Genomic DNA, 25,709 nt, shown 5'->3' on the forward strand with positions numbered 1-25,709 from the left:
CTTCTATTATTGATAATGAATAATTCTTCCACCAAAGCGGACAAATTGTATCTGATTATGAATGAAACGGATGATGAGATCTTCTTTAATACGACCACTGTTAGAGATTGGGAGGATAATTGGGGTTTACATATCTCCCCTGATATTGGAAAAACAAATCGGAAGACAATACCACACTACTTCTGTTGAAGCTAACCTAACCCAAACCAACTTCTTCATTTTGCACCGTGCGTACCTCACGCTAGTAGAATCTCCAATCGATTACTACCCCCAACCTTTGTTGGTCATATAATGCACCTAATGCTGATTTTATGTACTCCATTTAAAATTCTAAATTTGTTAGCCTTTTGGGATAAGTGTGGAACTGCCTACAAACTATTTTTAATTTCACAAACCTTTACATTTATGTAATCCTATCATCAGTACCCTTGTTAATCCATACATCACCATAATCTCTTCCCCAAATCTAGTTTGCAAAGGTAGCGGGCGCCCCTCTCTCGACAGAACAAGGCCTGATAACCTGTTCAGTGGTTATTAACCACTTGAGAGTTCGCAGCCACTGCTTTTACTCACTGTGCCTTTCACAGATGGGAAATATCCATTTGCATATCAGTCTTTGTCCTGCCCAGGGGCAGTCCAGCACCGAAATGCAATGGCAATTCCAACCTGAACGAGAGTACCACCAGCAACCCCATACACGTGTTTCACCCTTGTTGGGGATCATCAGTGAGGTGAAGCTGATGCCTCTCTAAGCACAGTGAGAGGGAGACCACGTCTGGTTGCCCCCAGGAGACCTAGGGTTACCAATCCCAGGTTCCTTGAAATTTAGTTTGCAAAGGTAGCAGGCGCCCCTCTCTCGACAGAACAAGGCCTGATAACCTGTTCAGTGGTTATTAACCACTTGAGAGTTCGCAGCCACTGCTTTTACTCACTGTGCCTTTCACAGATGGGAAATATCCATTTGCATATCAGTCTTTGTCCTGCCCAGGGGCAGTCCAGCACCGAAATGCAATGGCAATTCCAACCTGAACGAGAGTACCACCAGCAACCCCATACACGTGTTTCACCCTTGTTGGGGATCATCAGTGAGGTGAAGCTGATGCCTCTCTAAGCACAGTGAGAGGGAGACCACGTCTGGTTGCCCCCAGGAGACCTAGGGTTACCAATCCCAGATTCCTTGAAATTTAGTTTGCAAAGGTAGCGGGCGCCCCTCTCTCGACAGAACAAGGCCTGATAACCTGTTCAGTGGTTATTAACCACTTGAGAGTTCGCAGCCACTGCTTTTACTCACTGTGCCTTTCACAGATGGGAAATATCCATTTGCATATCAGTCTTTGTCCTGCCCAGGGGCAGTCCAGCACCGAAATGCAATGGCAATTCCAACCTGAACGAGAGTACCACCAGCAACCCCATACACGTGTTTCACCCTTGTTGGGGATCATCAGTGAGGTGAAGCTGATGCCTCTCTAAGCACAGTGAGAGGGAGACCACGTCTGGTTGCCCCCAGGAGACCTAGGGTTAGGGAAAGGCACAGTGAGTAAAAGCAGTGGCTGCGAACTCTCAAGTGGTTAATAACCACTGAACAGGTTATCATGTCTGTTCTTGCGAGAGAGGGGCGCCCGCTACCTTTTGTAAAACTTCCCCAAATCTATTTAATATTTTTATTTCCATCGGCTTTCATCTTATATCTTCCAACTGGAAACATTTAGATAATCTATCTTTCATTATGTGGTGGAATGTTATTTGTTCTATTTATAAAATTGAAAAATGTAATACTCCTGTAACAATATATCGAAATGTATATGGAGATGTTTACTATATAACTTAATACCAGATAATCAAAGCGAGTATTATGTTATTATTTTCATAATATTTTACTTGATTCTTCCCCCCATTCTTCTCTTCTACCTCTCTGTCTGATCTGTACACTGTTGGTTTTTATAATACCTACATGATTGAATCTCATTATTACCCAAAGTAACTATTCATTACTGGTTTATTGAATTTATCTCAGTTTTGCTAAAAGTTTACTCGGCGTTGCCCGTGTCCTGATCGAGTGGTGTCTCTTGTGCCATGGAGGGTGTTGCTTCTGTCCTCATGTCAGCAAGTCTCACTTCAGTTTGCTCCGACATGTCATTTGCCCTGGAGAATGTTGCTCTTGTCCTCTGGTCGGCAAGTCATGCTGCTGTTTGTTGTTGTGTTTCAGAAGCTCTTGATATTGATTTTTAATTTGCATCAGATGGAGTTTTTCCAAGTGATATTCTTTTTTTTGTGCGGCTTGTTTCAGTCACTCAGTGGCTTCAGCACATTTGACAAAATGTCCAAGAAAGATTGATTGTGCTCTTTTCTCGTGAAAGAACTTAAGTAAACTGTAACCTTAACATTTCTCATATTTAGAGTAGTGTGATAAAAAACTATTTTTTTTAATTCCCTTCATAAATGCTTTAATAAACACTTCCGAGCAGCATACAGTAGTAATACATTTCAAAGGAATAACCAACACATTGAACATTCTGCTTCAGACACTTATGTTGCCTCTTCTAGTACCTACTGTAGTGAATCGGGGTGAGCATCAGTAAATGAGGAGTTCAGAGTACATTTTTTACATCCAAACATAGAGTATGATCTTGCCCCAGACTAAAGAGGAGTCCATGCAAAATTGGTAGACGTGGGTTCAACGATACGGGCGGGGACACACACACACACACACACGCACGCGCACGCGAAATGGATAATCCAGCTCTAACCATTGTAGAAGCCTGCATTCTATGCTTCCACTTTATTTTTCACACAGCTCCCAGCTCTCTTGCCAATCGGAAAGCTTTGATGGAGGCTCTAGCTTCTGCAAAAACTATATTCCTGTCACTCACCAGATGTTTTGGTCTAGGATACCGATGATCCCCTTACTATTGACTATGCATGTTTTGGTCTAGGATACCGATGATCCCCTTACTATTGACTATGCTGGTTAAGGCTGATGGGAGTTGTAGCTCTTAACATCTGGAGAGCCGAAGGTTGCAGATCCCTGCTATGTACCCTCCGAACCTAGCCGTAGAGCTTCAAATGGTCTTTGTGTGGGGGGCTCGTGGAAGCCAGCTTGGGGGTAACCATGATGGAATGAATGACATAACTGCAAATAGAATGAAACCACTGTTTTTTTCTTTCTCCATAGTTGGTGTATTTGGTATTTCTGATGCTGTACACATATGTTGTTCTTGTCGAAATGGAGAGCGCACCATCCGTTCAAGAGTGGATTGTCATCATCTGTGTTTTCACCTCTGCAGTTGAGAAGATTCGGGAGGTACTGTAAAAAGATGCAGTCTCAGTTGAAAATATATATCTAAATGACAGTGGCAGAACTACTCCATTTGGCTGTAATGCTTCTATTAATTATAAGACAGGTCTAGCCAAAAAAAGGCCCAAATATCTGTTGTGGTCATAATATAAGTTATCGTGCACATCCCAATATAGGGAATTTGTTGAACATTGCAGGAAAAAATTATATTAAAATCTTAAATATTGTTTACATGTTTCTTCGTTCTCTTCCTATTGCCTTCTCTTTGCTTATATACCTCCTATTTCCTTTTCTCTCCCCTTTCTACTTGGCTTTCTTTTCACCTGATTCTCATAACCACCATATACCTGGTATTTTTGTTTCAAAAAGTGTCAGTGCAGAAGGCAGGTCTATAAAAACTGAACATTTCAAGGGGTGGGGGTGGATTTCCGAAGGCCTATTTTTCAGTTACAGTATGAACATCTCGGGTTCATAATGGAGAAAGTTCACTTAGAAATCAGGGTAGAACCAGAAGAAATCTGTTCTAATACCTGACATAACAGCCACAACTATGGGCTGCAAAAAATAAGGAATGCAGTTTTGGAAGAGACTTCTGTGATTTACTAGGTGTCGTCACTTCTCCCCAGGGGGGAGCCCCGTCTCATGTGGTTAGGGAAGTGAGGCTGCTACTCAATATTCCCCATTGGGGTGGTTTAAATGCAGGAAGACCTCATGGGGAGGGATGCCCCACCTAGGCATAAGGACGACCACCTGGGTAAAAGTTGGCACAACACCCCAAACCTAACCCTCTCAAGCACGTTGCCACCTTTCCACCAACCCCCCCAGCTTGATAGCATTTCTATTTGTTATTATACCAGTTTTTCTACTGAGGCAAAGAAAATTGCTAAGAATCCAGATAGTATGACTAACTCCAGTACTTGCATGAAAAAGATCACCCAAACCATGAAAATTACCAGCAAGGCCAGTACTGAGACAAAGTGGCCACCAGAAGCCATGAAGAAATGCTCAGAGAAGATAGAGAAACAGTATAGACTTCTTCAGGGGAGTTGTCCTGAAAAATACATAAAAACGGACACATGATTTTGAGAAAGAGAGCCGCAGACCAGCACAAATGATAGTCCAGCCCAGGAAGTTCAAAGGAAATTCGGGTGATGTAATGGGAAAGCTGAGAGCAGCCCGTTTTCAAAGGCAAGAGGCTGACGATGGGACTCCGTTGTCTGGTGTTGTGGAGCAGGTCAAGGTTGTGACTGGAGCCTGGCAGACGGTAACGCGACCCCAGGCAGGTGGACCGAGTAGTTCAGCAGTGACGCCCTACTGTTGTTGAAGAGACCAGGAAGAAGGTACAAGGAGCGAGAGCAGCAGGAGTCTGATGCCCAGGCAGCCCGGCGCTGGGACACAAGCACCCAGGAAAAGCCAGACCAGATTCCCAGAGCCAATGGGCACATCGGTAGGGCCTTGGAGGTGCGGAACAGAGACAAACTGCATGGAGATCAAAATATGCAGCATCTTCCTGATGGCAGTACTTGGAAAGAGAGTTGCCCAAGTGGGCCTAGTCAGAAAGGAAGAAAACCAAGGGTCTGGGACCAGAACAGAGGTGAAATCTATAAAGATACAAAGCATCTTCCTCGTGGTAGCAATAGGCAGGGAAGTGAGCCTGAGAAAATAAGAATATAAACCAGTCTCTGGCAGGGGAGTTGCTAGGTCTGGAAAAGACCTGGGGCTAAGCTGATGTCGGAACTGTTGGGACTGGGGGCTAACTAGTCTTTTGGCTGTAGCACCTGAGATTCTGTCCGGGGCTACAACCAAAAGATCAGGGGCTATAGCCACCTTAGCCCCCCCCTCCCTAGCAACGCCCCTGGTCTCTGGGATCCAAACCAAAGTAACTGATATCAGCACATGAGTTATCCTCCTCGTGATAGTAGCTGGCAGGAGAGTGAACCAAGTGGCCTGACAAGAAAGGGGGAGCGAACAGGGTCTGGGGCCCAAATAAATACATGGGAAATAACGGAGGGAGGAATCCTCTAAACAGTTGTAGAGAAAAAACACTGCTGACAGGCTAAGGAGAGCCTGGAACTGTTGCAAAAGTTACCTAAGAAAACAAGGGAAGGGAGCCATTCCCCTCATGTTAACTAGAACTTTGTTGAGACTAGACATCCAGGGCAAGGGAGTCATTCCCCCTCGACACAATTGGAACTTGGTTGCTACTAACTTCCAGGAGAAAGGAGTCATTCTCCTGATGAGAGAACTTTACTTTTGTTTAAGACTCTTTGATTATAGTGTAAGGCATAGAGGTAGGGTTTTGACTCAGGGCGGTGATTTCTTTAGTTAGGGACATTCTGACAGCCTCTTGTAGCTTTTAGTTTGAGGCAGGGAAACACCTCTTAGAGTTAGGGCTGGCTAGGTTTTTTAATTTAAAAAAACGTCATTGCTAATGAGGACAGGGTGGCGTGATCATGTGTCCCCGCACTGTGGGAAAGAGTTGTGAGAAAATTACTCACATGCATATCCATAAGTGCTGGGGGGCCCAAGGAGGGTCACAGGTGCGCATATGTTGCTGCAGGACCACCGGATATAGGTGGTGGTTATGTGTTGAAATGCCTGGCAGGAGACATAGTCAGGTGGCATACAGCAGGCTGATCATGGAGTTTTGTGTTTAGATACATGGCTGAAAAATCTCATTCAGGCCATGGTGGTATGTGTCCAGGCGGTGGATCCATCTGGATTCTTTTTTGAGCAGGCTATGTTGTGTGTCCGCCCCGCCTGTCACTTTTTCCACCACCCACCACAAGATGTCGTTGGGGGTGTGGTTCATCATCAGGTAGTGCTCCACCAGGGGGGCTGTCAAGTTCTTACATCTAATTTTGGAGCGGTGTTCTGAGATCCGCATATTGACAGCCCTGGTTGTTTGGCCGATGTATCTAAGGCCGCATGGGCACTCAATGCAATAGATCACATTTGAACTTTTGCAATTGGACAAATCTTTAAGGGTCCCTTGTCGTGTACCAATGGAAAAGGACTTTATTTTCTTTGTAAATTTACACGCGACACAGCTGCCGCATGGATGATGACCTTGTAGGGGTCGAAGTGTGCGGGAACTACCGCATTTGGTATCTGGTTGGTAGAGGGAATGCACCAAGTGCTCTTTAATATTTTTAGCACGTTTAAAGGCGAACCTCGGGAGTTGTTCTTCCGACAGGTTCAAGCGTGCTATATGCCAATGTTTCTTAATGATTTGTTTCAATTGTGTCATGTGTGCACCAAACGTGACCACGCAAGTCATGCGTGTATCGATAGACTGGTCTTCCCGTATTGGATGGATAGAGTATCCCGATTCGTATATCGGGCTCGTTTCATGGCCTGTGCCAGTTGTTTCTTGGGGTAGCCTCTAGTTCGCAGACGAGCAGCGAGGTCTTCCGAGTGACGTTTGTAGTCTACAATCGAGGTACAGTTCCTCCGGATACGGAGGAATTGCCCATAAGGTAAGTTGTCTCTTGTGTGTGCTGGATTTTTGCTGGTGAAGTGGAGGAGAGTGTTTCTGTCCGTAGGTTTCCGGAAAAGGTCACATTGTAATGTACCCTCCTTGTGTCTGATCGTAAGGTCCAGAAAATTAATCTCTGAGTTGTTATTATCAACGGTAAATTGAATGTCCCTATTGCGGGTATTCAGCCATGTCCAAAAAGCCATCAGTTCAACCGCAGTGCCAGTCCAAATAAATATCACATTGTCTATATAGCGATGCCAGTTGGTAATTTGCGCCTGCAATTGATTCTGGTTTGAGAAAATGTGGTCATTTTCAAATTTGGCCATATACAATATCGCCAGGCTTGGTGAGAATGCCGCACCCATGGCCGTGCCTTTGGTCTGGAGATATATTGTGCCATCAAAAGTGAAAAAGTTTTTGCAAAGGGCGATCTCCATTAATTCTAGGACAAAATTGATCGGGGTCTTGTGGGTAGTGGGGTCGGCAGACATCCACTCACGGGCACACTCGATTGCATCCGCTTGGGGGATATTTGTGTACAAAGACTTAATGTCCATTGTGACCAGAAATTGACCCTGCGGGTCAAATGGGAGGCCCTCAAATACGGAGATGTATGCGTAGTGTCTGTCAAATACGTATGTGTTTGTGTACTGATGGGTTCAAGAAAATGATCTACAAACTTGCACAGGGGCTCCAAAATTGAGCCACAGCCAGATACAATCGGGCGGCCAGGTGGATTAAGGGGATCCTTATGTATCTTTGGTAGGGCATAAAAGCATGGTGTTCTCCCCGAAGGTTTGGTCAGGAAAGCTGCCTCCTTGTCAGAGATCCAGTCTCGTTCTTGTGCAAAGGCAACTGCATTGCTTATTTCCTGACAGAGGTCCTTCGTAGGGTCTTTGCGAAGGATCCTATAACTGTCTCTATCATTGAGAAGTTGCAAAACCATATCTTGATATTGTGTGTTGCTCATTATCACCAGGCCTCCTCCTTTGTCAGAGGGTTTGATAACGATCTTTTTGTTGCTCTGTATGATATCAAAGCCTGTCTCTCTGCTGTACCAAGATTATGTTTTGTTCTCAAAGTACCAGTTTTAAGACGATCTAGGTCCTCCAGTATGCATCTCTCAAATGTGAGGAGATCGTGTGGAATCTGGCCGTCAGTTGGAGTAAAGGTGGAAAGTTGGTGCAGACTGGTGTCATCTTTATCGGTTTCCTCATCCAGGTTGTGTTGTTGGAAGAAGGTGCGCAGTCTCACCTTGCGGAGAAAGGTGCGCACCTCCATTTCTGTATCGTACCAATCAGTGGTGGCTGTTGGTACGAAGGAAAGTCCTTTCGATAAGACTGATAGCTCAGATTTTGAAAGTTCAAGTCCGGCTAAATCGAAAACCGGGGTTGTAGGAGAGGTACCAGAGGGGGTCAATACCTCGGTCGTCGGTCGAAAAACTGAAACACTATTGATTGATTGATTTTTTATTTGTATAGCGCCTATACACAATGTGTTTCAAAGCGCTTCAAGGAGGGAGGGAGAAAACAAACTGCATTCTTGCAAGACCTTGAAACAATTCAGAATGTGAAATAACTATCGTACTAGTCCTGGCGACATTTCTGATGTGCAATTGCTGAAACATTTATGGAGGAGAGGGGGAGGGAAAAGAAAATGAGAACAAACAAGCAGTAACATTACTATGCCTGATGACAATTGATGTAGTGCAAGTGTAAAACAAGAGAAAGGGGAGCGCGAGGGGAGGGTGCAGTGGGGGGAGGGGAGGAACAAAAAAATGACTAATGACTATCCTGTTTGGTCTGGTGGCGATTCAGAATAGAGCATGGTGGGAAAAAGGGAGAAGACAAAGAGGGCGGGGGGGGACAGACAGGCTACTATCAAAGGTCATGGGACAAATGATAAGAGTAAGTGCCAAATGACATGAAGGACAGAAAGAGGGGGGGGGAGAGGAGTAAAAGAGGGGGGTACAAGACATGAAGCCATCAAACATGTCTATGCAAGGATATGAGGTAGCAGAGTGCAGAGAGGGAGAGAGACCACACCAACGGAGAAACGGGGGAAAGAAGGCGGGCGGCATGTAGACAAATGAACAGAGGCGGGGCATGGGTTATGGAGGGGTAAGGAGAAGATATGGGGAAAGAGAAGGAGAGGGGGCAAGGGGACAATTCTAGGTGGGGTGAGGGGACGAGGGAAGCAACACGGAGCATGGGGGGACAAGGGGAGCAAACAGAGCATGTGGGGGACAAGGGGAGCACAAGGAGCATGGAGGGGCATGGGGGGCAAGGGGAGCAACAAGTAGCAAGGATGGGGTGGAGGTACAGGGGGAGCAACACGGAGCATGGAGGTGGGTGGGGGGACAGGGAGAACAACATGGAGCATGGAGGTGGGTGGGGGGGACAGGGAGAGCAACACATAGCATGGAAGGGGTGGGAGGATAGGGGGAGCAACACGGGAGCCTGGAGGGCGGTGGGGGGACAGGGGGAGCAAATATGAGCAGGAACAATTGCAAGGAAAATTTCAAGGGAGGGACTCACCGAAAAAACGAACAGGGAAAACAATTAGGACCTTAGAAGGCGGGCCTTAGGGAGGAGGGCCGGCGTCCACCTGCCGGCGTCGGGATTGGGTCATAAGAAGAACCCACAGACCAATCACGCTACAACAGGAGCTGCGGCAGGTAGGGAACAAAGGGGCAGAAGAAACAAGCCGCCATCTTGGAAGGTGGTACCTAGCACATGGCAATGGAATGGCCGTGCTAGCAAAACATCACAAAGTCACATCCTTGTCACGCACTCACCGGGCAAGATGCTATGTGCCGGTAACATCACGAAGTGCACAACAATGTAAATTAGCGAGATAATAATGTTGTGCATGCATCAGACTCAAAGTGGAACCTGGCATGTTCCAATTTTCCAGCAGCAGTCCCCAATGTTGTGCGCAGCCTCATCTTGGTGGCCAGGTCCCCAGGGGAGAGGGAGATGAAGGTACGGAGAAGGCAGAGGGTGAAATGAGCCCACAGGGAAAACAAACAGGGCCTCAGGGACTCCTCACGAGTTGGGCGATATACGGGTGCATATACTGGCGAGCGGTAGTTCCGTTAACGCCGCGATGTGTGGCGCAAATAACGCCCCATCACAAGTTGGCATGCATGCACACGGACGTGGCGTTAACGCAAATTGCGCCCGGCGGTAACAGCGGCTGTGAAGCCGAAAACTCAGTGCACATTGCATTACTGTCGGCATCCCGCGCTATTAGCGCATGCTTAATAGTGCCGCGGAAAATGTGTCACCGCCGGAACGAGAAACAAAGCTGTACCCCTTTTGGAAATCACAATCTGCCAAAAATCACAGCCCCTGGAAGCCATCCACATCTGAAAACACTGGAAAATGCCCCAGTAGCGTGTCGGGGGCAAGTCTGCACTGGACAGGGTGCGTAAAGCCAAGTTTTCAGACTCTGAACTGGCAATACTGGTGGAGGAGGAAATAGGCCATCAGGATGAGCTCTATGGCCCACAGCATAAAGACTGGCACACAGCGGCGCACACAGATATGGAAATCCATCAGCCAGAAGGTTACCGCAGTGGGCAGTGTCCCCAGGGATGGGGAGGACTGTCGCAAGCGGTTCAGTGACTTGCGTGTCCGTGTTCAGGGCCTCCTGGCCCAGCACAGGAGTGAGTCCTTTGGGACTGGAGGAGGGCCACCACCACCAGAGCTCACACCATGGGAGGAGCAGTGCACCACCCTAATTGACATGAGTTCGATTGAGGGAGTGGGGGGAGCGGAGGCAGGCACTGGCACCAAGGAGGTTGCAGGAGAGTCACCCCGCCTTGCAAATAGCATTGTAGCACTGTACCCTAGTGAACCCAGGTATCGAGAGTAGTCGGAAGTATATCCAATGTATAAATGTAAGACCCATGGCACACTAATCCATGGCCTGGCCACAGCAATAAATTCAATGTAGGGCACCTGGCAGAGCCCTGAAAAACCCAGGAGGGAAATATTAGATAAACTAGACCAAAATTTCAGGGTGAGAGGTCAGACACAATTCCAAACTAATGCAGGAAAAAACAGTAGTCATACTGCAATCCTTTTTTACAAAATGCATTTTAATAGCATCTGGATAGTGTTATTGGGGATAGAGCACCCAGGAGGCATTATGACACAACAATACAAATAAGTATGGTCCAGTGAAAACAACTGGATCTCAATGTTATACAACAAATGGTGTACTGCTATTTTTGTTAAATCATAACAGTCATGCAGTTACAGTAATAAAACATAAACCCATATTCATGGACATGTATACAAAAGACACATAAACAATGCTTCCAATGTGCACTGTTGACTGGTAATATCGTCGAGACACAACGGTGTGCAATGCAGCTATGTGAGCAGGACTTCATCAGGACATGTGGTAACCTTAGAGGGAGTCCTGGAGTCTATCTATGGACAAACAAATAGGGAATTGTCAATGGAACAGTGACCTCATGTTAAAATGAAAATTCAAAAAAGCTCCCAAGTGGATGCTAAAGTAGAACGGGGTGGAGGAGACTCCTTGGTATAGGAGTCTAAAATCTTACCAAAGATTTATCCAGTGCTGGGGTATGGGAGATAATCCATCATAAATATAGATATCTGTAGGGCACTGAGTGCGTCGTGGAGGGACAGAGCTTGTACCTGTAACGACATATTCAGGAATCTGTCTTCCTGGTGGTTGTCTCGAGTTCTTATGAATCTTAGGTAGAATATAGAATGCCGGAATCCTTGGGTATGTTTTGTTGAGAAAATGGCGTTCTCCCTCGCAGATCCATCCTTCCTGTTCCGCATGTTTGGTGAGATTCGTGATCTCTTCCTGGAGTCTAGACACTAGCCCTACAAAAACTTTTGAACACAAGGGTTACAACCGGACTCTACGAACTCATACCAACTGCAATAGCAAGTACGTAATTTACGGGATACTATGCCCATGTGATTTGCTGTATATAGGCAAAACCATAAGACCAGTTAAACAGCGAATCTCGGAACACAGGTCTTGCATCAAGAACAAGATTCTAGACAAACCCTTGGTCGACCACTACAGCCGACTAGGACATACCAACGATGACATATCCTGGACCATTATCCAGCAACTTACTCCACAAAAAAGAGGTGGGGATAGAGACAAGGCTTTGACAAGGCTAGTACAACAACTAGTCCATCAACTTGACACAGTTAAATCAGGGTTGAACATTTCTGTGGAGTGGAAACATTTCTACAACCAGTAAATCCATGGCCAGTATGTTAGTTCTAATTAGATAATCCATGCATATGCTTTGTCTGGCCGGTAAGAATGACTTATTTGATTGGTGCTCTTTGAACATACCTATTCAACACGATGACTGCACCATAAAATCAAAATGTACCCCCCTTTTGGTTGTTGTATGTTTAACACCATAGAATAATGTTTCTCTGCTCCAACATTTGTGTGCATATATATCATTCATGTTCGATCAGAATAATGTCTGCTTTACTAGTACACCCATCTAATGCAATGATGATAACATCTAATAACTTCAATGGCTGTACGTCTAATATCTCTGTACGATGTCTTCTGCTCTAGCACTGAATTCAACTTGTTGTGTCATTGGACCCGTTGGGTTAAGCATTTTTTCTACGTAACTTGTGCTTGTGTATGTTGAACTTCGTACAACACTGGTCTGGGTCCAGCCTCCACACAATTGGTGCGGCTTTAATTGCCCAGGTGTCATCACCACTGGAGCCACTCATCACAGAGCTTTCGTTTTTCGTTGACACGCCCCCAATACGTCTAGCATCGGACACGGTCTACGCACACGTTCGCCAGTGCCTCCGTGTCACAATTTGATTGGTCCTTTTGGGGATCACGTGTCCACTAGGGAGCGCCACCTTTAACCAATAGGAACCGCACATGGGTTTTTATTACTCACGGTTTCCTTGGAGACGTTTTCATTCCACAGCGCTCGCGTCCTGCGACGCCTCGTTACTTTGCTCGTCCCAGACCCGTACATACAACTAAGTAATTCACTATGCGCTCGCGCTTTTGCAGTGACATACAGCTCTGCCTCTACAGGCTGGCACTGAAACCTTTAAGAACACTTCAGGGCACCTCAATATTTGAGCCTACCTTTTACAGTAGCACACGCGTCCTTACTTTTACCTTCATGTGCTCTCTCACGCAGTTTTGCCACTTCCGGACATTCTGGGCTGAGGAACCATTATTCAGAGTGTTTTTCCACCCACATCCGCAGAGAATTTCCATTTTACCTTTTGAGGTAAGACTCTCGCATGTTTTCCATTCTGCCCATATGAGGCTACACGAACTGTAGTCTTACAGATTCTTGAATATGTCGTTACAGGTACAAGCTCTGTCCCTCCACGACGCACTCAGTGCCCTACAGATATCTATATTTATGATGGATTATCTCGCGTACCCCAGCACTAGATAAATCTTTGGTAAGATTTTAGACTCCTATACCAAGGAGTCTCCTCCACCCCGTTCTACTTTAGCATCCCCTTGGGAGCTTTTTTGAATTTTCATTTTAACATGAGGTCACTGTTCCATCGACAATTCCCTATTTGTTTGTCTATAGATAGACTCCAGGACTCCCTCTAAGGTTACCACACGTCCTGATGAAGGCCTGCTCCAATAGCTGCATTGCACAGCTTTTTTAGACCGAAACACCGTTGTGTCGACGATATTACCAGTCAACAGTGCACATTGGAAGCATTGTTTGTGTCTTTTGTATACATGTCCATGAATTGTGTGGAGGCTGGACCCAGACCAGTGTTGTACGAAGTTCAACATACACAAGCACAAGTTACGTAGAAAAAATGCTTAACCCAACGGGTCCAATGACGCAACAAGTTGAATTCAGTGCTAGAGCAGAAGACATTGTACATAGATATTAGACGTACAGCCATTGAAGTTATTAGATGTTATCGTCATTGCATTAGATGGGTGTACTAGTAAAGCAGACATTATTCTGATCGAACATGAGTGATATATATGCACACAAATGTTGGAGCAGAGAAACATTATTCTATGGTGTTAAACATACAACAACCAAAAGGGGGGTACATTTTGATTTTATGGTGCAGTCATCGTGTTGAATAGGTATGTTCAAAGAGCACCAATCAAATAAGTCATTCTTACCAGCCAGACAAAGCATATGCATGGATTATCTAATTAGAACTAACATACTGGCCATGGATTTACTGGTTGTAGAAATGTTTCCACTCCACAGAAATGTTCAACCCTGATTTAACTGTGTCAAGTTGATGGACTAGTTGTTGTTCTAGCCTTGTCAAAGCCTTGTCTCTATCCCCACCTCTTTTTTGTGGAGTAAGTTGCTGGATAATGGTCCAGGATATGTCATCGTTGGTATGTCCTAGTCGGCTGTAGTGGTCGACCAAGGGTTTGTCTAGAATCTTGTTCTTGATGCAAAACCTGTGTTCCGAGATTCGCTGTTTAACTGGTCTTATGGTTTTGCCTATATACAGCAAATCACATGGGCATAGTATCCCGTAAATTACGTAGTTGCTATTGCAGTTGGTATGAGTTCGTAGAGTCCGGTTGTAACCCTTGTGTTCAAAAGTTTTTGTAGGGCTAGTGTCTAGACTCCAGGAAGAGATCACGAATCTCACCAAACATGCGGAACAGGAAGGATGGATCTGCGAGGGAGAACGCCATTTTCTCAACAAAACATACCCAAGGATTCCGGCATTCTATATTCTACCTAAGATTCATAAGAACTCGAGACAACCACCAGGAAGACAGATTCCTGAATATGTCGTTACAGGTACAAGCTCTGTCCCTCCACGACGCACTCAGTGCCCTACAGATATCTATATTTATGATGGATTATCTCCCATACCCCAGCACTGGATAAATCTTTGGTAAGATTTTAGACTCCTATACCAAGGAGTCTCCTCCACCCCGTTCTACTTTAGCATCCACTTGGGAGCTTTTTTGAATTTTCATTTTAACATGAGGTCACTGTTCCATTGACAATTCCCTATTTGTTTGTCCATAGATAGACTCCAGGACTCCCTCTAAGGTTACCACATGTCCTGATGAAGGCCTGCTCACATAGCTGCATTGCACACCGTTGTGTCTCGACGATATTACCAGTCAACAGTGCACATTGGAAGCATTTTTTATGTGTCTTTTGTATACATGTCCATGAATATGGGTTTATGTTTTATTACTGTAACTGCATGACTGTTATGATTTAACAAAAATAGCAGTACACCATTTGTTGTATCACATTGAGATCCAGTTGTTTTCACTGGACCATACTTATTTGTATTGTTGTGTCATAATACCTCCTGGGTGCTCTATCCCCAATAACACTATCCAGATGCTATTAAAATGCATTTTGTAAAAAAGGATTGCAGTATGACTAACTGTTTTTTCCTGCATTAGTTTGGAATTGTGTCTGACCTCTCACCCTGAAATTTTGGTCTAGTTTATCTAATACTGGCCACAGCAATGACATGTGTGCGTGTGTATTACCAACCCCCTCACTTACAGCGGCGTGCCAGCTGTGCATTCACATCAGACATCTGAAGATGCCACACCAACAAGTCCGAGCTGTGTGCCCCCCAACCCCCCATGTAGTACGCCTCAGCAATCCCAACATTGTGAATAACAAACAGGTTATGGCCAAGCATGATGCAAACTGTCCTCTCACCCGCTGTAAAGCATGAAATAAATCTAGGTTGCTCCGTCCTCATACCACACCCTATGTAACCTACAGGAATGCAGGCATCATCGGAGGGCAACGTGGAAGAGGAGGCGGCAGGCCCATCCCAACGTACGCCCAGACGCGCCTCCACCAGCACTGTTAGGTGGGACCCTCCTGTGTGCGTTGCCCCTTTAAGGGGATGTGTTTTCTTGATGTGTATGGCCCCTTTAAGATGGGCCATGACTGCGTCATGGCCCAAGCTAATAAAAGGAGCCCCTGCAGGCACGTGAGATAGAGCGGCTGCAGACTCCCAAAGAGGAATGACTGAGTCCGTGTCTCATTATCAATGTAGGCCCCAGGCCTACACGTGGAGGCACAGGCCTGCACGCCCAGATACTGAGGGACCCGCGTGCCAGGATGGCAGCCGAGGTCCCCTCAGTCGGAGGCCTGGCAGGCTGTGACCCCACGCCAGGGTGCCGAGGCCCATGGCACCCGGGGCCATGCCGGATGTCCATGGCAGGCCCCAACCCCACACATGGTGGGCCTGCACGGCGCTAGCAGAGATAGCGCCCAGGGGCGCCTGCCGGATGACCATGGCAGGCGACCCCCAACAAGCACCACCAACCAGCATAGGGATCGGCACGATACACCAAGGCAGAGGACACACCCCAACCCACCCCAGCAGGGTCTCACTGCCTCAATGACCCCAAGCCACCAGGGGGGGGGGGTCACTGCCTCAATGGCCCCAAGTACTAGGGGGTCACTGCCTTAATGGCCCCAAGCCACCAGGGGGGGGTCACAGGATGTCAAGGTTGCCACCAGTGCAACCACCACAGAGGAAGGCAACACATCCTGTGAGGAGCAGCATGGTGCACCGGTATTGTCACCCATTCATAGTCCGGATCACCAAATGGCCACACCCCAAGGGACCCCGGAGAATGTGCATGGTGAAAGCCACAGTCCACATGTCTCTGCACGCTGACATTGTGCGCAAGTGCCAGATGAGGACACTGCCTCATATGGGTCACCTGCCGGCAGCCCCTCCATTCACAGCAACCCCACCAGACAGGCCACCACGCCTACCAACAGCACCCCCACTACCCCGTGTAGACCTGGCAGGGCAATCAGCCTGACACGTGACAGACCCACAGCTCTGGGAACAGCAGTCATGGCACGCCTGGATGTGATAGAGACACGTCAGATGCATATTGAGCCATGGCTGTCGAACATAACAGCCACTTAAAGTCAATTAGCAGGGCTATTCGGGGTGCAGCTAAAACAATGACGCGGGACAATGTGCGCCCCCATAAAGTCATGGAGGGGTGTACTGCGGCTCTCACAGGGTTTGGGCACAGAGTCAGTGAACTCTGTGAGGTACAATCAGTGCATGCAGAGCAGATGCGTGAGGCCAATAACCTCCGCCCGCAGCTACAGTTGGCGGTATCACTGTCAAGTACCTTCTTTAATCCAGTTGATGATGTTGTTTCTGAACAAGGTTGAGGGAAGGGCGTTCCACAGCGGAGCGGCTTTAACTGGGAAGCTACGTCCTCCAGTTTTGGAAAGTTTATATTGAGGTACAGTCAGGGCGTTGGAGTTGGCCGTTCTTGTTGGACGGTTGGATGCATGTCTCTTAAATCTTTCTTTAAGATATTGTGGGGCGGCGTCATTGAGGCACTTGTGAGTGAGGCTGTTTTTAGTAGGATTGTATCGTTGGTAGTGAGCCAGTTATTCAATTTCCTTGTCTCTGAAATATTCTCTTTTTTAGCTAAGCCCAAAGCTTCTCTTAGGGCGTTATTTTGGAGGATATGGATTTTATTGATCATAAATTTGTTGGATCCCAAATATAGAGCTTTACAATAGCATTTATATCACATAGCATACCTGTGTGCTGCCCTGGGTGGTGATGCTCTTGGGTGTCAGGGTGAGAAGCAGCACTGCAACACAGTCAAGTTGCATTGTGGTTGTTGTGTTTCCATATGTGATTGTGAATTCACAAGTGTGTGGCCTTCAAGTTCAGTATGTTCTGGTGTGGGGGATGTGTGCATGTGTCCTTGTGTGCCACACATGCATGGAACGGGTTTTGGCTGTGTCTCCTGGTGGCATGCAAGTATTCCTGTCTGTCTGCCCACCCCCTTCATCTGGTGTAATTCGGCAAGCATTTCATGCAGGATTTGTACTCACCCACAATCCATGTGCGTTGGCTTCGGTGCCTCTCCATGTAGGCTGGCAGTGTGCTGTTGCGCAGCACCATGGAGTTGTGGGTGGATCCAGGGTAGCGGGCGCAGCAGTGGGTGATAGTCCGGTCTGGGCTAAAGGTCATCTGCACATTGTGTGAATGAAAATTCTTCCGATTCCTGCAGGCGTCCTCATGGTCCTGGGGTGCTACAAGTGCGACATGTGTACATTCTAGGGCTGCTATCACACTCGCTAGTTCGGCAATGGCATAGAACTGTACTTTGACTTTGTTGACCTGTGCATGGGTGGCAGGCAATGCTGTGTTCATTCACATGGTGCAGCAGTGCATCCAGCACCTGTCAAGCACGGCACTGAATGTGGACTGGGCCATACCATGCATCATGGCAACTGTGTGTTGGAAGCTGCCATTTCCAGGGTACTATAGTACTGGCACAAGCTTCACGAGTGGGGGCACAGTGGTGTTAATGGCAATCCGGCTACCTATCTCACCTTGGATTGTGTCAAGCGCCTGGGTGATGGTTGCCCTGTCCAGCCTGTACTCAGATGGCAACTGCCCATCAGTCAGGGCCCAGGGTGTTGGCCTGACCCTGAGGATGGCTGGCTGCCTTGCTGGTCTCTTCCTCCGCCCCCCAACCCCCACCCAGGCCCCCCACATATCCCTGTGCCCTGGGCTGATTGGAAGGCCTCTGTAGATCCTGGTGCAACATGTAGAGGTCAACATAAAGGCTCCCTGCTCCAAATGGCTACATGGTGTTGGGGAGGGGGTGTGGGGCATGGGCGGGTCTTTTGTGGGCCTGTTGTGCATTGTTTTCACCTCAGCCTTTATTACTGTCGCATGTGTTTTTACCTCCAGCATTTGTCCTGGGGTATTTTCAGTGGTATTAGCGCTGGTTTTACGGTGCTAAGAGCGCCAACGCTGTACTTGTGATAGGTCTGTAATAGCGCATTTGGTTGTCGGTGCTATTACAGCTGTAATAGCGCCGGCAGGATTTACAGTCGTGATCCGGCTGAGCGATATTGGCGGCGCTAATCCTGTTACCGCTGGATTTAAGGGCTAGTGCCCAACTCGTCATGAGGCCCTATGTATTGTAAAAATAAAGGGTTTATTTAAATGCAAGTAGACCAAGGTAAATATTGTGAAATGTAAGTACTATTAACATCATATAAACACAATTATAAAAAACAACTTGAGCATGGGCTACAACCCAAACTATAAACTTATTAAGAATACACAATCCAGTCAAAAGTTAGTCAAACCTGCAACACGTGGCTACAGTGCCATGGAGTAGGCTGTGAATCCAGTGGGCTCCTGCTGATCTGGTGAGTATCCTGGCTAGAAAAAGCGCTTTACACTAGCAGACGAGTCTTGAAGAACACCCACTGCGTGGGAACATACTGGGGAAGCTACGGATCTACGCCCGGTGAAATCGGAAGGGAGGGGATTGAGATATGCGTATACAAAGTCGCATGCACCCAGGTTGCGGTTGAACAAAGATGGCGCTGCAAGAACAAAGGCAGATTAACACCATGACCACGTGGCCGATCGCAGAAGGAGCCGGCAATCACAAAACTGTTACCCAATGGCAGACAATAGATTTAGGACTGTGCTGGATGAGACGAATACGGATGGTGTCTGTAAATAACACTATTTTGAAGAGCAGCAGCCTGCTAAGACGAATGAGTGAGCCGGGTGTACACTGGTCGGACCCAGGGCTTTTTTGCGTACGAATGAGTTCGTCCCTGAATGAGCAACCATAAGCACTGGATATTAATGTAGCGGAGGTGTGCAGTGAAGCACTCTGAGGCCTGGAGGACTTTGCTCGAAGCAGAAAGAAAGAAGCAGCCATGAGCAAGACTGTCTCTCCCAAACAACTGAGCAGGGTGCGACCAGACGACATTATTGCAAAGCTGAGAGCATGCCAGGATTCTCTGAGGAACGCAATACGAGGCAACATTGTGGCTGGCCGACGGAGGCAATAAAGGAACCAAGGCTTGCTGACGGTGAAATTGATATTGCCAGAGGACCGGCATGCGTACAAAACATGAAATCAAAGTAGGAACACCACGGACATGATACGAACGGACGCCCAGCCGGGGACGGAAAAGGAGTTTGGCAGTGAATGTCTGCAGGACAGAAAAGTTGTACAGCCCCTGACAGCGAGCAGGCTCAACGTTGTATAAGTGTGTGAGAGGTGTGGTGCAGATGACAGCAGTGCGAAATAAAGCGGCCACGCAGATAGCATGCAGTAAGAGGTCACCATAAGTATTGGAGGAGCTGCATTTAAGGGGCTGGGGGCCACAGTGCACCCAAGGAAGGCGTATTGTTGACAGGAAAATCCTGTAGGCGAACGTGGTATAGTTTACCAGTGCAACGCCAGGGGATGTGGACAATCAGATGTGAGACCCCCGGATCACACAACTACAGTGAGTTCCCTGCAAGCAGTCCATGAGGCAAGATAGGTAAAGGGGATACATATGCCCGCTGGCATAAGATGGAAACAAGTTCCATAGCTTTGGAGGCTGCCCCCAGCGGAAAGAGTCGTAGAACAATAAAGAGTGGCACGTACAGGCGCACCAAACACGCAGCAGCAGACAGCTGGAAGAGGCCTCACACACCAACAAAAGGAGGTGGAAAGGCAAGTAGAACATGTTAACCCAGCAGAGACTGCTCGAATTATCCTTTAAAAGAATTGGCCAACTTATATTTAGGCAGACTCCGAACGAGGCTGAAGACCAGGGTCGGAAGAAACGGCAGCTACGGCGACTATCAGGGGTTCCAGGAACAGCCCATACTGCAAGAAATGGTACGAGGAGTCACAGGAGCCCCTCCAGAAGAAGCAGGCTAACTACAGGGATGCAGCACTGAGCACATCGGATGGCAACTGGACAGCAAACGGTGCAGTATGTTACGGGATGTAGAAGATACAGAGCAGGCATAGCTGGAAGCCCCCATAAAGACCTAAGCACCGGTTTTGCACCGGCGCATGCAATTGTCGGAAGGCTGGACCCCAGCCATCTTGAACCGAGGCATACGGCGACACCGTGATGATGTCCAAGCTGCCTAAGACGAAAGGGAAGCAACCCACAATGGAGGAATTGGCAAGGACGCCACAGCCAACGGAGGGGGCTAGAAGTAAAGAAAATAACCTACAAATGGACACAACCACAGCACGCAATGATCAGCAGATCCTGGAGGCAATTGCGGACTTGAAAGTAACGTGGGAAACTAAACTAGAGGCAGCCACGGCCGAACTCAAGGCAACACTGGAACTTAAAGTTGGCGCAGTACAGGTGGATGTCAACCTACTTAGACAAGACGTACGAACAATAGCGGAATGCACAGCTGGAGAAGGAAGTGACCACAAACACAGCTGCATGCGCATCTCACCCCTCGGAAATTCACATACTGAAGCAACAAGTAAGCAACCTGGAAAATAGAGCAGAGGAAGCCGAAGGACGCGCCCGGAGGAATAACATACACATTGTGGGGCTTCCGGAGGGAGAGGAAGGACCTAAACAAACGGACTACGTTGAGACTATGTTGCTGCAAGAAATAAGAGGAGGGACGCTCCCCCAAGGATTCGCGGTGGAGAGAGCACACAGAGCCCTGACAAAGAAACCACCCCTATGGGCCCTCCCAAGACCAATAATTGCCAAAATATTGAACTATCGGGACAAGGAGAAAATCCTGGAACACTTCCGGAAAGGGGGCACAATACAAAGGGCATCCGCATATATTACGGCGCACCACACTATACACTTCTGGTGCAGGGACGGCGACTAAACTACGGGACGGTGAAGAGACTGCGCGAGGCGGGCTATAGATACATGTTGATGTACCTGGCGAATCTGAAAGTGTTCCACAAGAACAGGGACCTGTTCTTTGAGACCCCTGAGGATGCGACGGAGTGGTTGGAAGCCCAGAATTGTCTGTCAGGAACAGACAGCCAGAAGGAGGGCGGAACGGATAAGTGAAACAGCGATTCCAGAAGCCGACGTGCTGTGTAATCTGTGACATTGGGACTTGAATATAAGATGGGGCAATGTTGATGGGGAAAAAAACAACAAAAAAATAAGCTATGTGTTGAGCATGTAGATTTGAGCGGGCATAGCGTAATGGTGCATAATTGCAGGAGACACAACAGACTCACTCTTATACCCCTATAGATAGTTTAGTTGGGTTACCGGTAATGTGCTAACCCCTGCTGTGTACCTAGTACCGGCACGCCTGAGAAAGGACTAAATGCGGGATAGCCTGAGATCCAGGGATGGAGCTGGGAAACAGTTGGGAATGGCACAAGATACAGGAGACAAGGTGGGGACATTGGCGGGACTGGGAATTGATGAATGATGGGAGACCTTAAGATAGTTACCTGGAATGTCAGGGGGCTCAACAGCTACCCGAAGAGAAATAAGATTATGATGTACCTGAGGAGGCAGAAAATAGATATTGCTCAAGAAACCCATCTAACAAAGGAAAAACAAGAGGTGATAAGGAAGAAATGGAAGGGTACCACCGTGGGGGCAACATATTCGGCATATGCCAGAGGGGTAATCACCTGGGTAGCACTGCATGGCCCCTTTCAGCTATTACAATCTGTGGGAGAGTCAGATGGGAGGATGGTAGCATTACGGGGACTGATAGAAAACAGAGAAGTGTGTATTATTAACACACATGCCCCGGACCAAGATACTGTGGCCTACTTTAAGACCTTATGTACTAAAATAAGACGGTACCTGTGGGGTGCGGTCATATGGGGAGGCGACTTTAACTGTACGCTGGATCCCAGGGTTGACAGGTCAGACGGGAAATTAGACAAACCCACCCCCGCAGCCAAAACTTTGAGGACCCTGCTGAGAGACTTTAAGCTACAAGACACGTGGAGGCTACATCACCCATATGATAGACATTACTCTGCCCCACATAATTTGTACACACGGTTAGATTATATGTTTGCCTCCCCGGAGGTGATAGGAGAGATAGTGCGGACTGAATATAAAGCGAGGGTCCTTTCAGACCACTCACCACTGATATTGACATGGCAGTATCAGGCCTCTAGAGCCAGGATTCCAACGTGGCAGCTGAGAGCTGAAGCATTGAAAGACAGTGTTTAGAGGGGACCCGAGGAGGGAAATTGTAGACTATTTCGAAAATAATACTGAAAGCGTAAAATCAGACGGCACCCCATGGGGAGGCATTTAAAGTGGTGGTGAGGGGATCAGCGATAGCAAAATCCAAAGGGCTGCAAGGAGGCATATTGCAAGAACTACAGAAGGTAGAGGAGGAACTAGAGGCAGTCATGCGCAAAGGAGATGACTAACCGGAAGAGGCCAACTTTATAAACCAATTACGGCAAGAATGTGAAAAGCACTGGGAGAGGCTATGTAACTTAAATTACAATAAATACATAGAGAGGCAGCACGCTGGCGGAGACAAGCCGGGGAGGTTGTTAGCATGGTTGTATAAAAGTGAGACACCAAGACTAACGATTAGAGCAATACAGGGGGAAGAAGGACAGATACTTGATACCCAGGAGGGAGTGAACAAAGGGTTCCTCGAGTTCTACAGACAGTTGTATGGCGATACAGATGGGGGTGAATGGGGTGAGATAGTGGAAACACTAGAGGACATTGGCCTACCCAAATTGAGTGCTGAGGAGAGGGAGAACTTTGACGCCCCAATCACATTTGAGGAATTAGAAGCAGTGATTGGGGAATTACCCACTTGCAAGGCCCCGGGGGCGGACGGACTCCCTAGCGAGTTCTATAAAACATATAAGACGGAAGTGCTTCCTTCGCTACTGGCTATGCTAAATGAAGCTTTTGAAACACGGATATTGCCAGAATCCCTAAGGGAGGCAATAATCATTCCGATTCTTAAACCCAATCAGCCGAGCATGGACCGCAGATCGCTATCCATGCTGAACCAGGACAGCAAGATACTCGCGGCTTTGTTGGCGGGGAGATTGAGACAGGTCATATGCAAACTTATACATCCTGATCAGACCGGATACGTCGCGCACAGAAGCATATCCGACAACCTTAGAAGGCTCCACCGGATCATAGAGCAAACAGAAGGAGATGCAGGAAGTCGCAATTGTTTCATTGGATGCTGTGAAGGCCTTCGATTCTGTTGAATGGCCGTGGCTGATAGCAGCCTTACAGGAATATGGAATAGAGCATGAGTATCTGAAGTGGGTAAAACTATTATATAGCTCACCACTAGCCAGGGTTAAGATGGGAGCGGTTATTTCAGAAAGATGGCAACTTAGCAGAGGTACCAGACAGGGGAGCCCCTGTCCCCGATGCTATATATTTTTGCACTGGAACCCCTAGCGATATACCTAAGACAACAGTATGGGGAGGTGGGGATTTTCACAAAAGGAGGGCCACATCTAATATCATTGTATGCGGATGATATGTTGCTATACTTGAGATACCCAGAGGAAAACCTGCAATACATCCTAGAAGTAATGGAGTGATTTGTGTCGCTCTCTGGCATTGCAGTCAACCCTAAAAAGTCATGTATATCCCCCCTGGGGAGATATAAAGGGATTCCGCTGGAGCACCTACCCATCCTACAAATACCCTGAGAGACCGAAACCTTTAGATACCTGGGGATAGATATCTATCACGTGGTGGAGGACGAACACAAACATAACACAGAGAAGGCAGTAGCAAACATTGAGAATAGCATGAGATTCTGGGCTAAGCGCCCTTTGGCCATGGTAGGGAGAGCAGTTTTCTTGAAAATGGTTGTATTACTGAGGCTGCTACACTTTTTTGGGAATATACCATACATGATACCTAAGCAAGTCTTTGTCAAATTCCAGAGCATATGTAGAGGCTTCATCTGGCACAACACTAGGAACAGAATAGCCCTGTGGAAACTACAGAATACGTATGATAAAGGCAGCATAAAACTCCCCAATTTTGAGATCTGTTACTGGGCCAGCCAGCTACAATATGTGGCCAGGTGGCTAACGGAAGACTCAACATCGGAGTCCAGACTGTTGAGATCAGAATGTACTCCGTTTTTCTTGAAAGAATGGATATAGTTGCCTAAATCTGAGCTAAAGGGGTGTCTGAGAATGGTGGAACTGGGATGGCAAATGTGGCGGAAGGCTTGCCAGGCCAAGGAGAACCCGACTCTGTGCTCCTCGCTAGTACCGATAGTATCACTGACCAAAGGGTATGTGTGTATTGAGGAAGACAATACGCAAGCACTGGGAACCAGTGGTATTGCAACAATTGGAGACATATGGCAAGATGTGAAAATATTGGAATTTAACGCACTGGTAGAGGAAACGGGTCTACATCTAGGGCAATATATCACATACACCAGACTGGTGCAACGGGTGAAAGAAACAGTGAAATAGTGCTGGGAGACCAACTCGATACGGCCATAGAAACAATCTGTGACATCGCAGAGGGAGGGCATGAGGTTTCCTGAATCTACGAACTGATGATGACCAGGTTCGGGAAGGAAGTGACCCCCCCCCCCCCCCCAGAGGATGGCCCAATTTAAGAGTGCAGAAATACAAACATGTCCCAAGTGTGGAGAAGTGAATGCTGGGATGACACATAGGTTCTGGGCATGCCTGGAAATTGGTAAATTTTGGAAAGAAGTAGCCCACCGCCTGACGGAGAAGGGGATCACGTTAGATGTGGAATTGGTGTGGGCATGTATGGCGGGGGGGGGGGTTCCCTAGACCACGCAAGTTAAAGCAAGTGAGTAAACTTAAAGACCTGGTTTACTTACTTGCCAAGCGCAGAATTGCCATGGGCTGGAAAGCATGTAACAGACCAAAGGTAGAGGTTTGGTGGAATGATCTCAAGAAATGGGCTGAAACGGCGGTATGGACCAAAGCAGCCAACAGAGTGGGAGAAGAAGAGGCAGATACATTTACGGCTTGGAGGCACTTGGTGGCCACATTGTCTGGGTCCACCCAGGTATACCCAAGCGAAAATGATACCTCCTTAAACACGGAAGCGGGAATACCCCTAGAGGATATAACGGCGGAAGACGAAAT

At 47.4% G+C, this 25,709-nt stretch overlaps 1 protein-coding gene across 1 annotated transcript in view; it reads left to right on the plus strand.

Moving 5' to 3' along the window:
- The window catches only part of LOC138504450 (transient receptor potential cation channel subfamily M member 7-like), a 1,624,316-nt gene that overhangs the window by 802,751 nt on the left and 795,856 nt on the right, over positions 1–25,709 (plus strand). Inside the window, exon 20 of the mRNA XM_069624957.1 lies at positions 3,173–3,301. Within this exon, the coding sequence (XP_069481058.1) occupies positions 3,173–3,301 (129 nt within the window). The remainder of the gene's footprint in view (positions 1–3,172; positions 3,302–25,709) is intronic.

The sequence above is a fragment of the Ambystoma mexicanum genome, chromosome 11, assembly GCF_040938575.1.
Source record: "Ambystoma mexicanum isolate Mex_15411 chromosome 11, UKY_AmexF1_1, whole genome shotgun sequence".
Lineage (NCBI taxonomy): Eukaryota > Metazoa > Chordata > Amphibia > Caudata > Ambystomatidae > Ambystoma > Ambystoma mexicanum.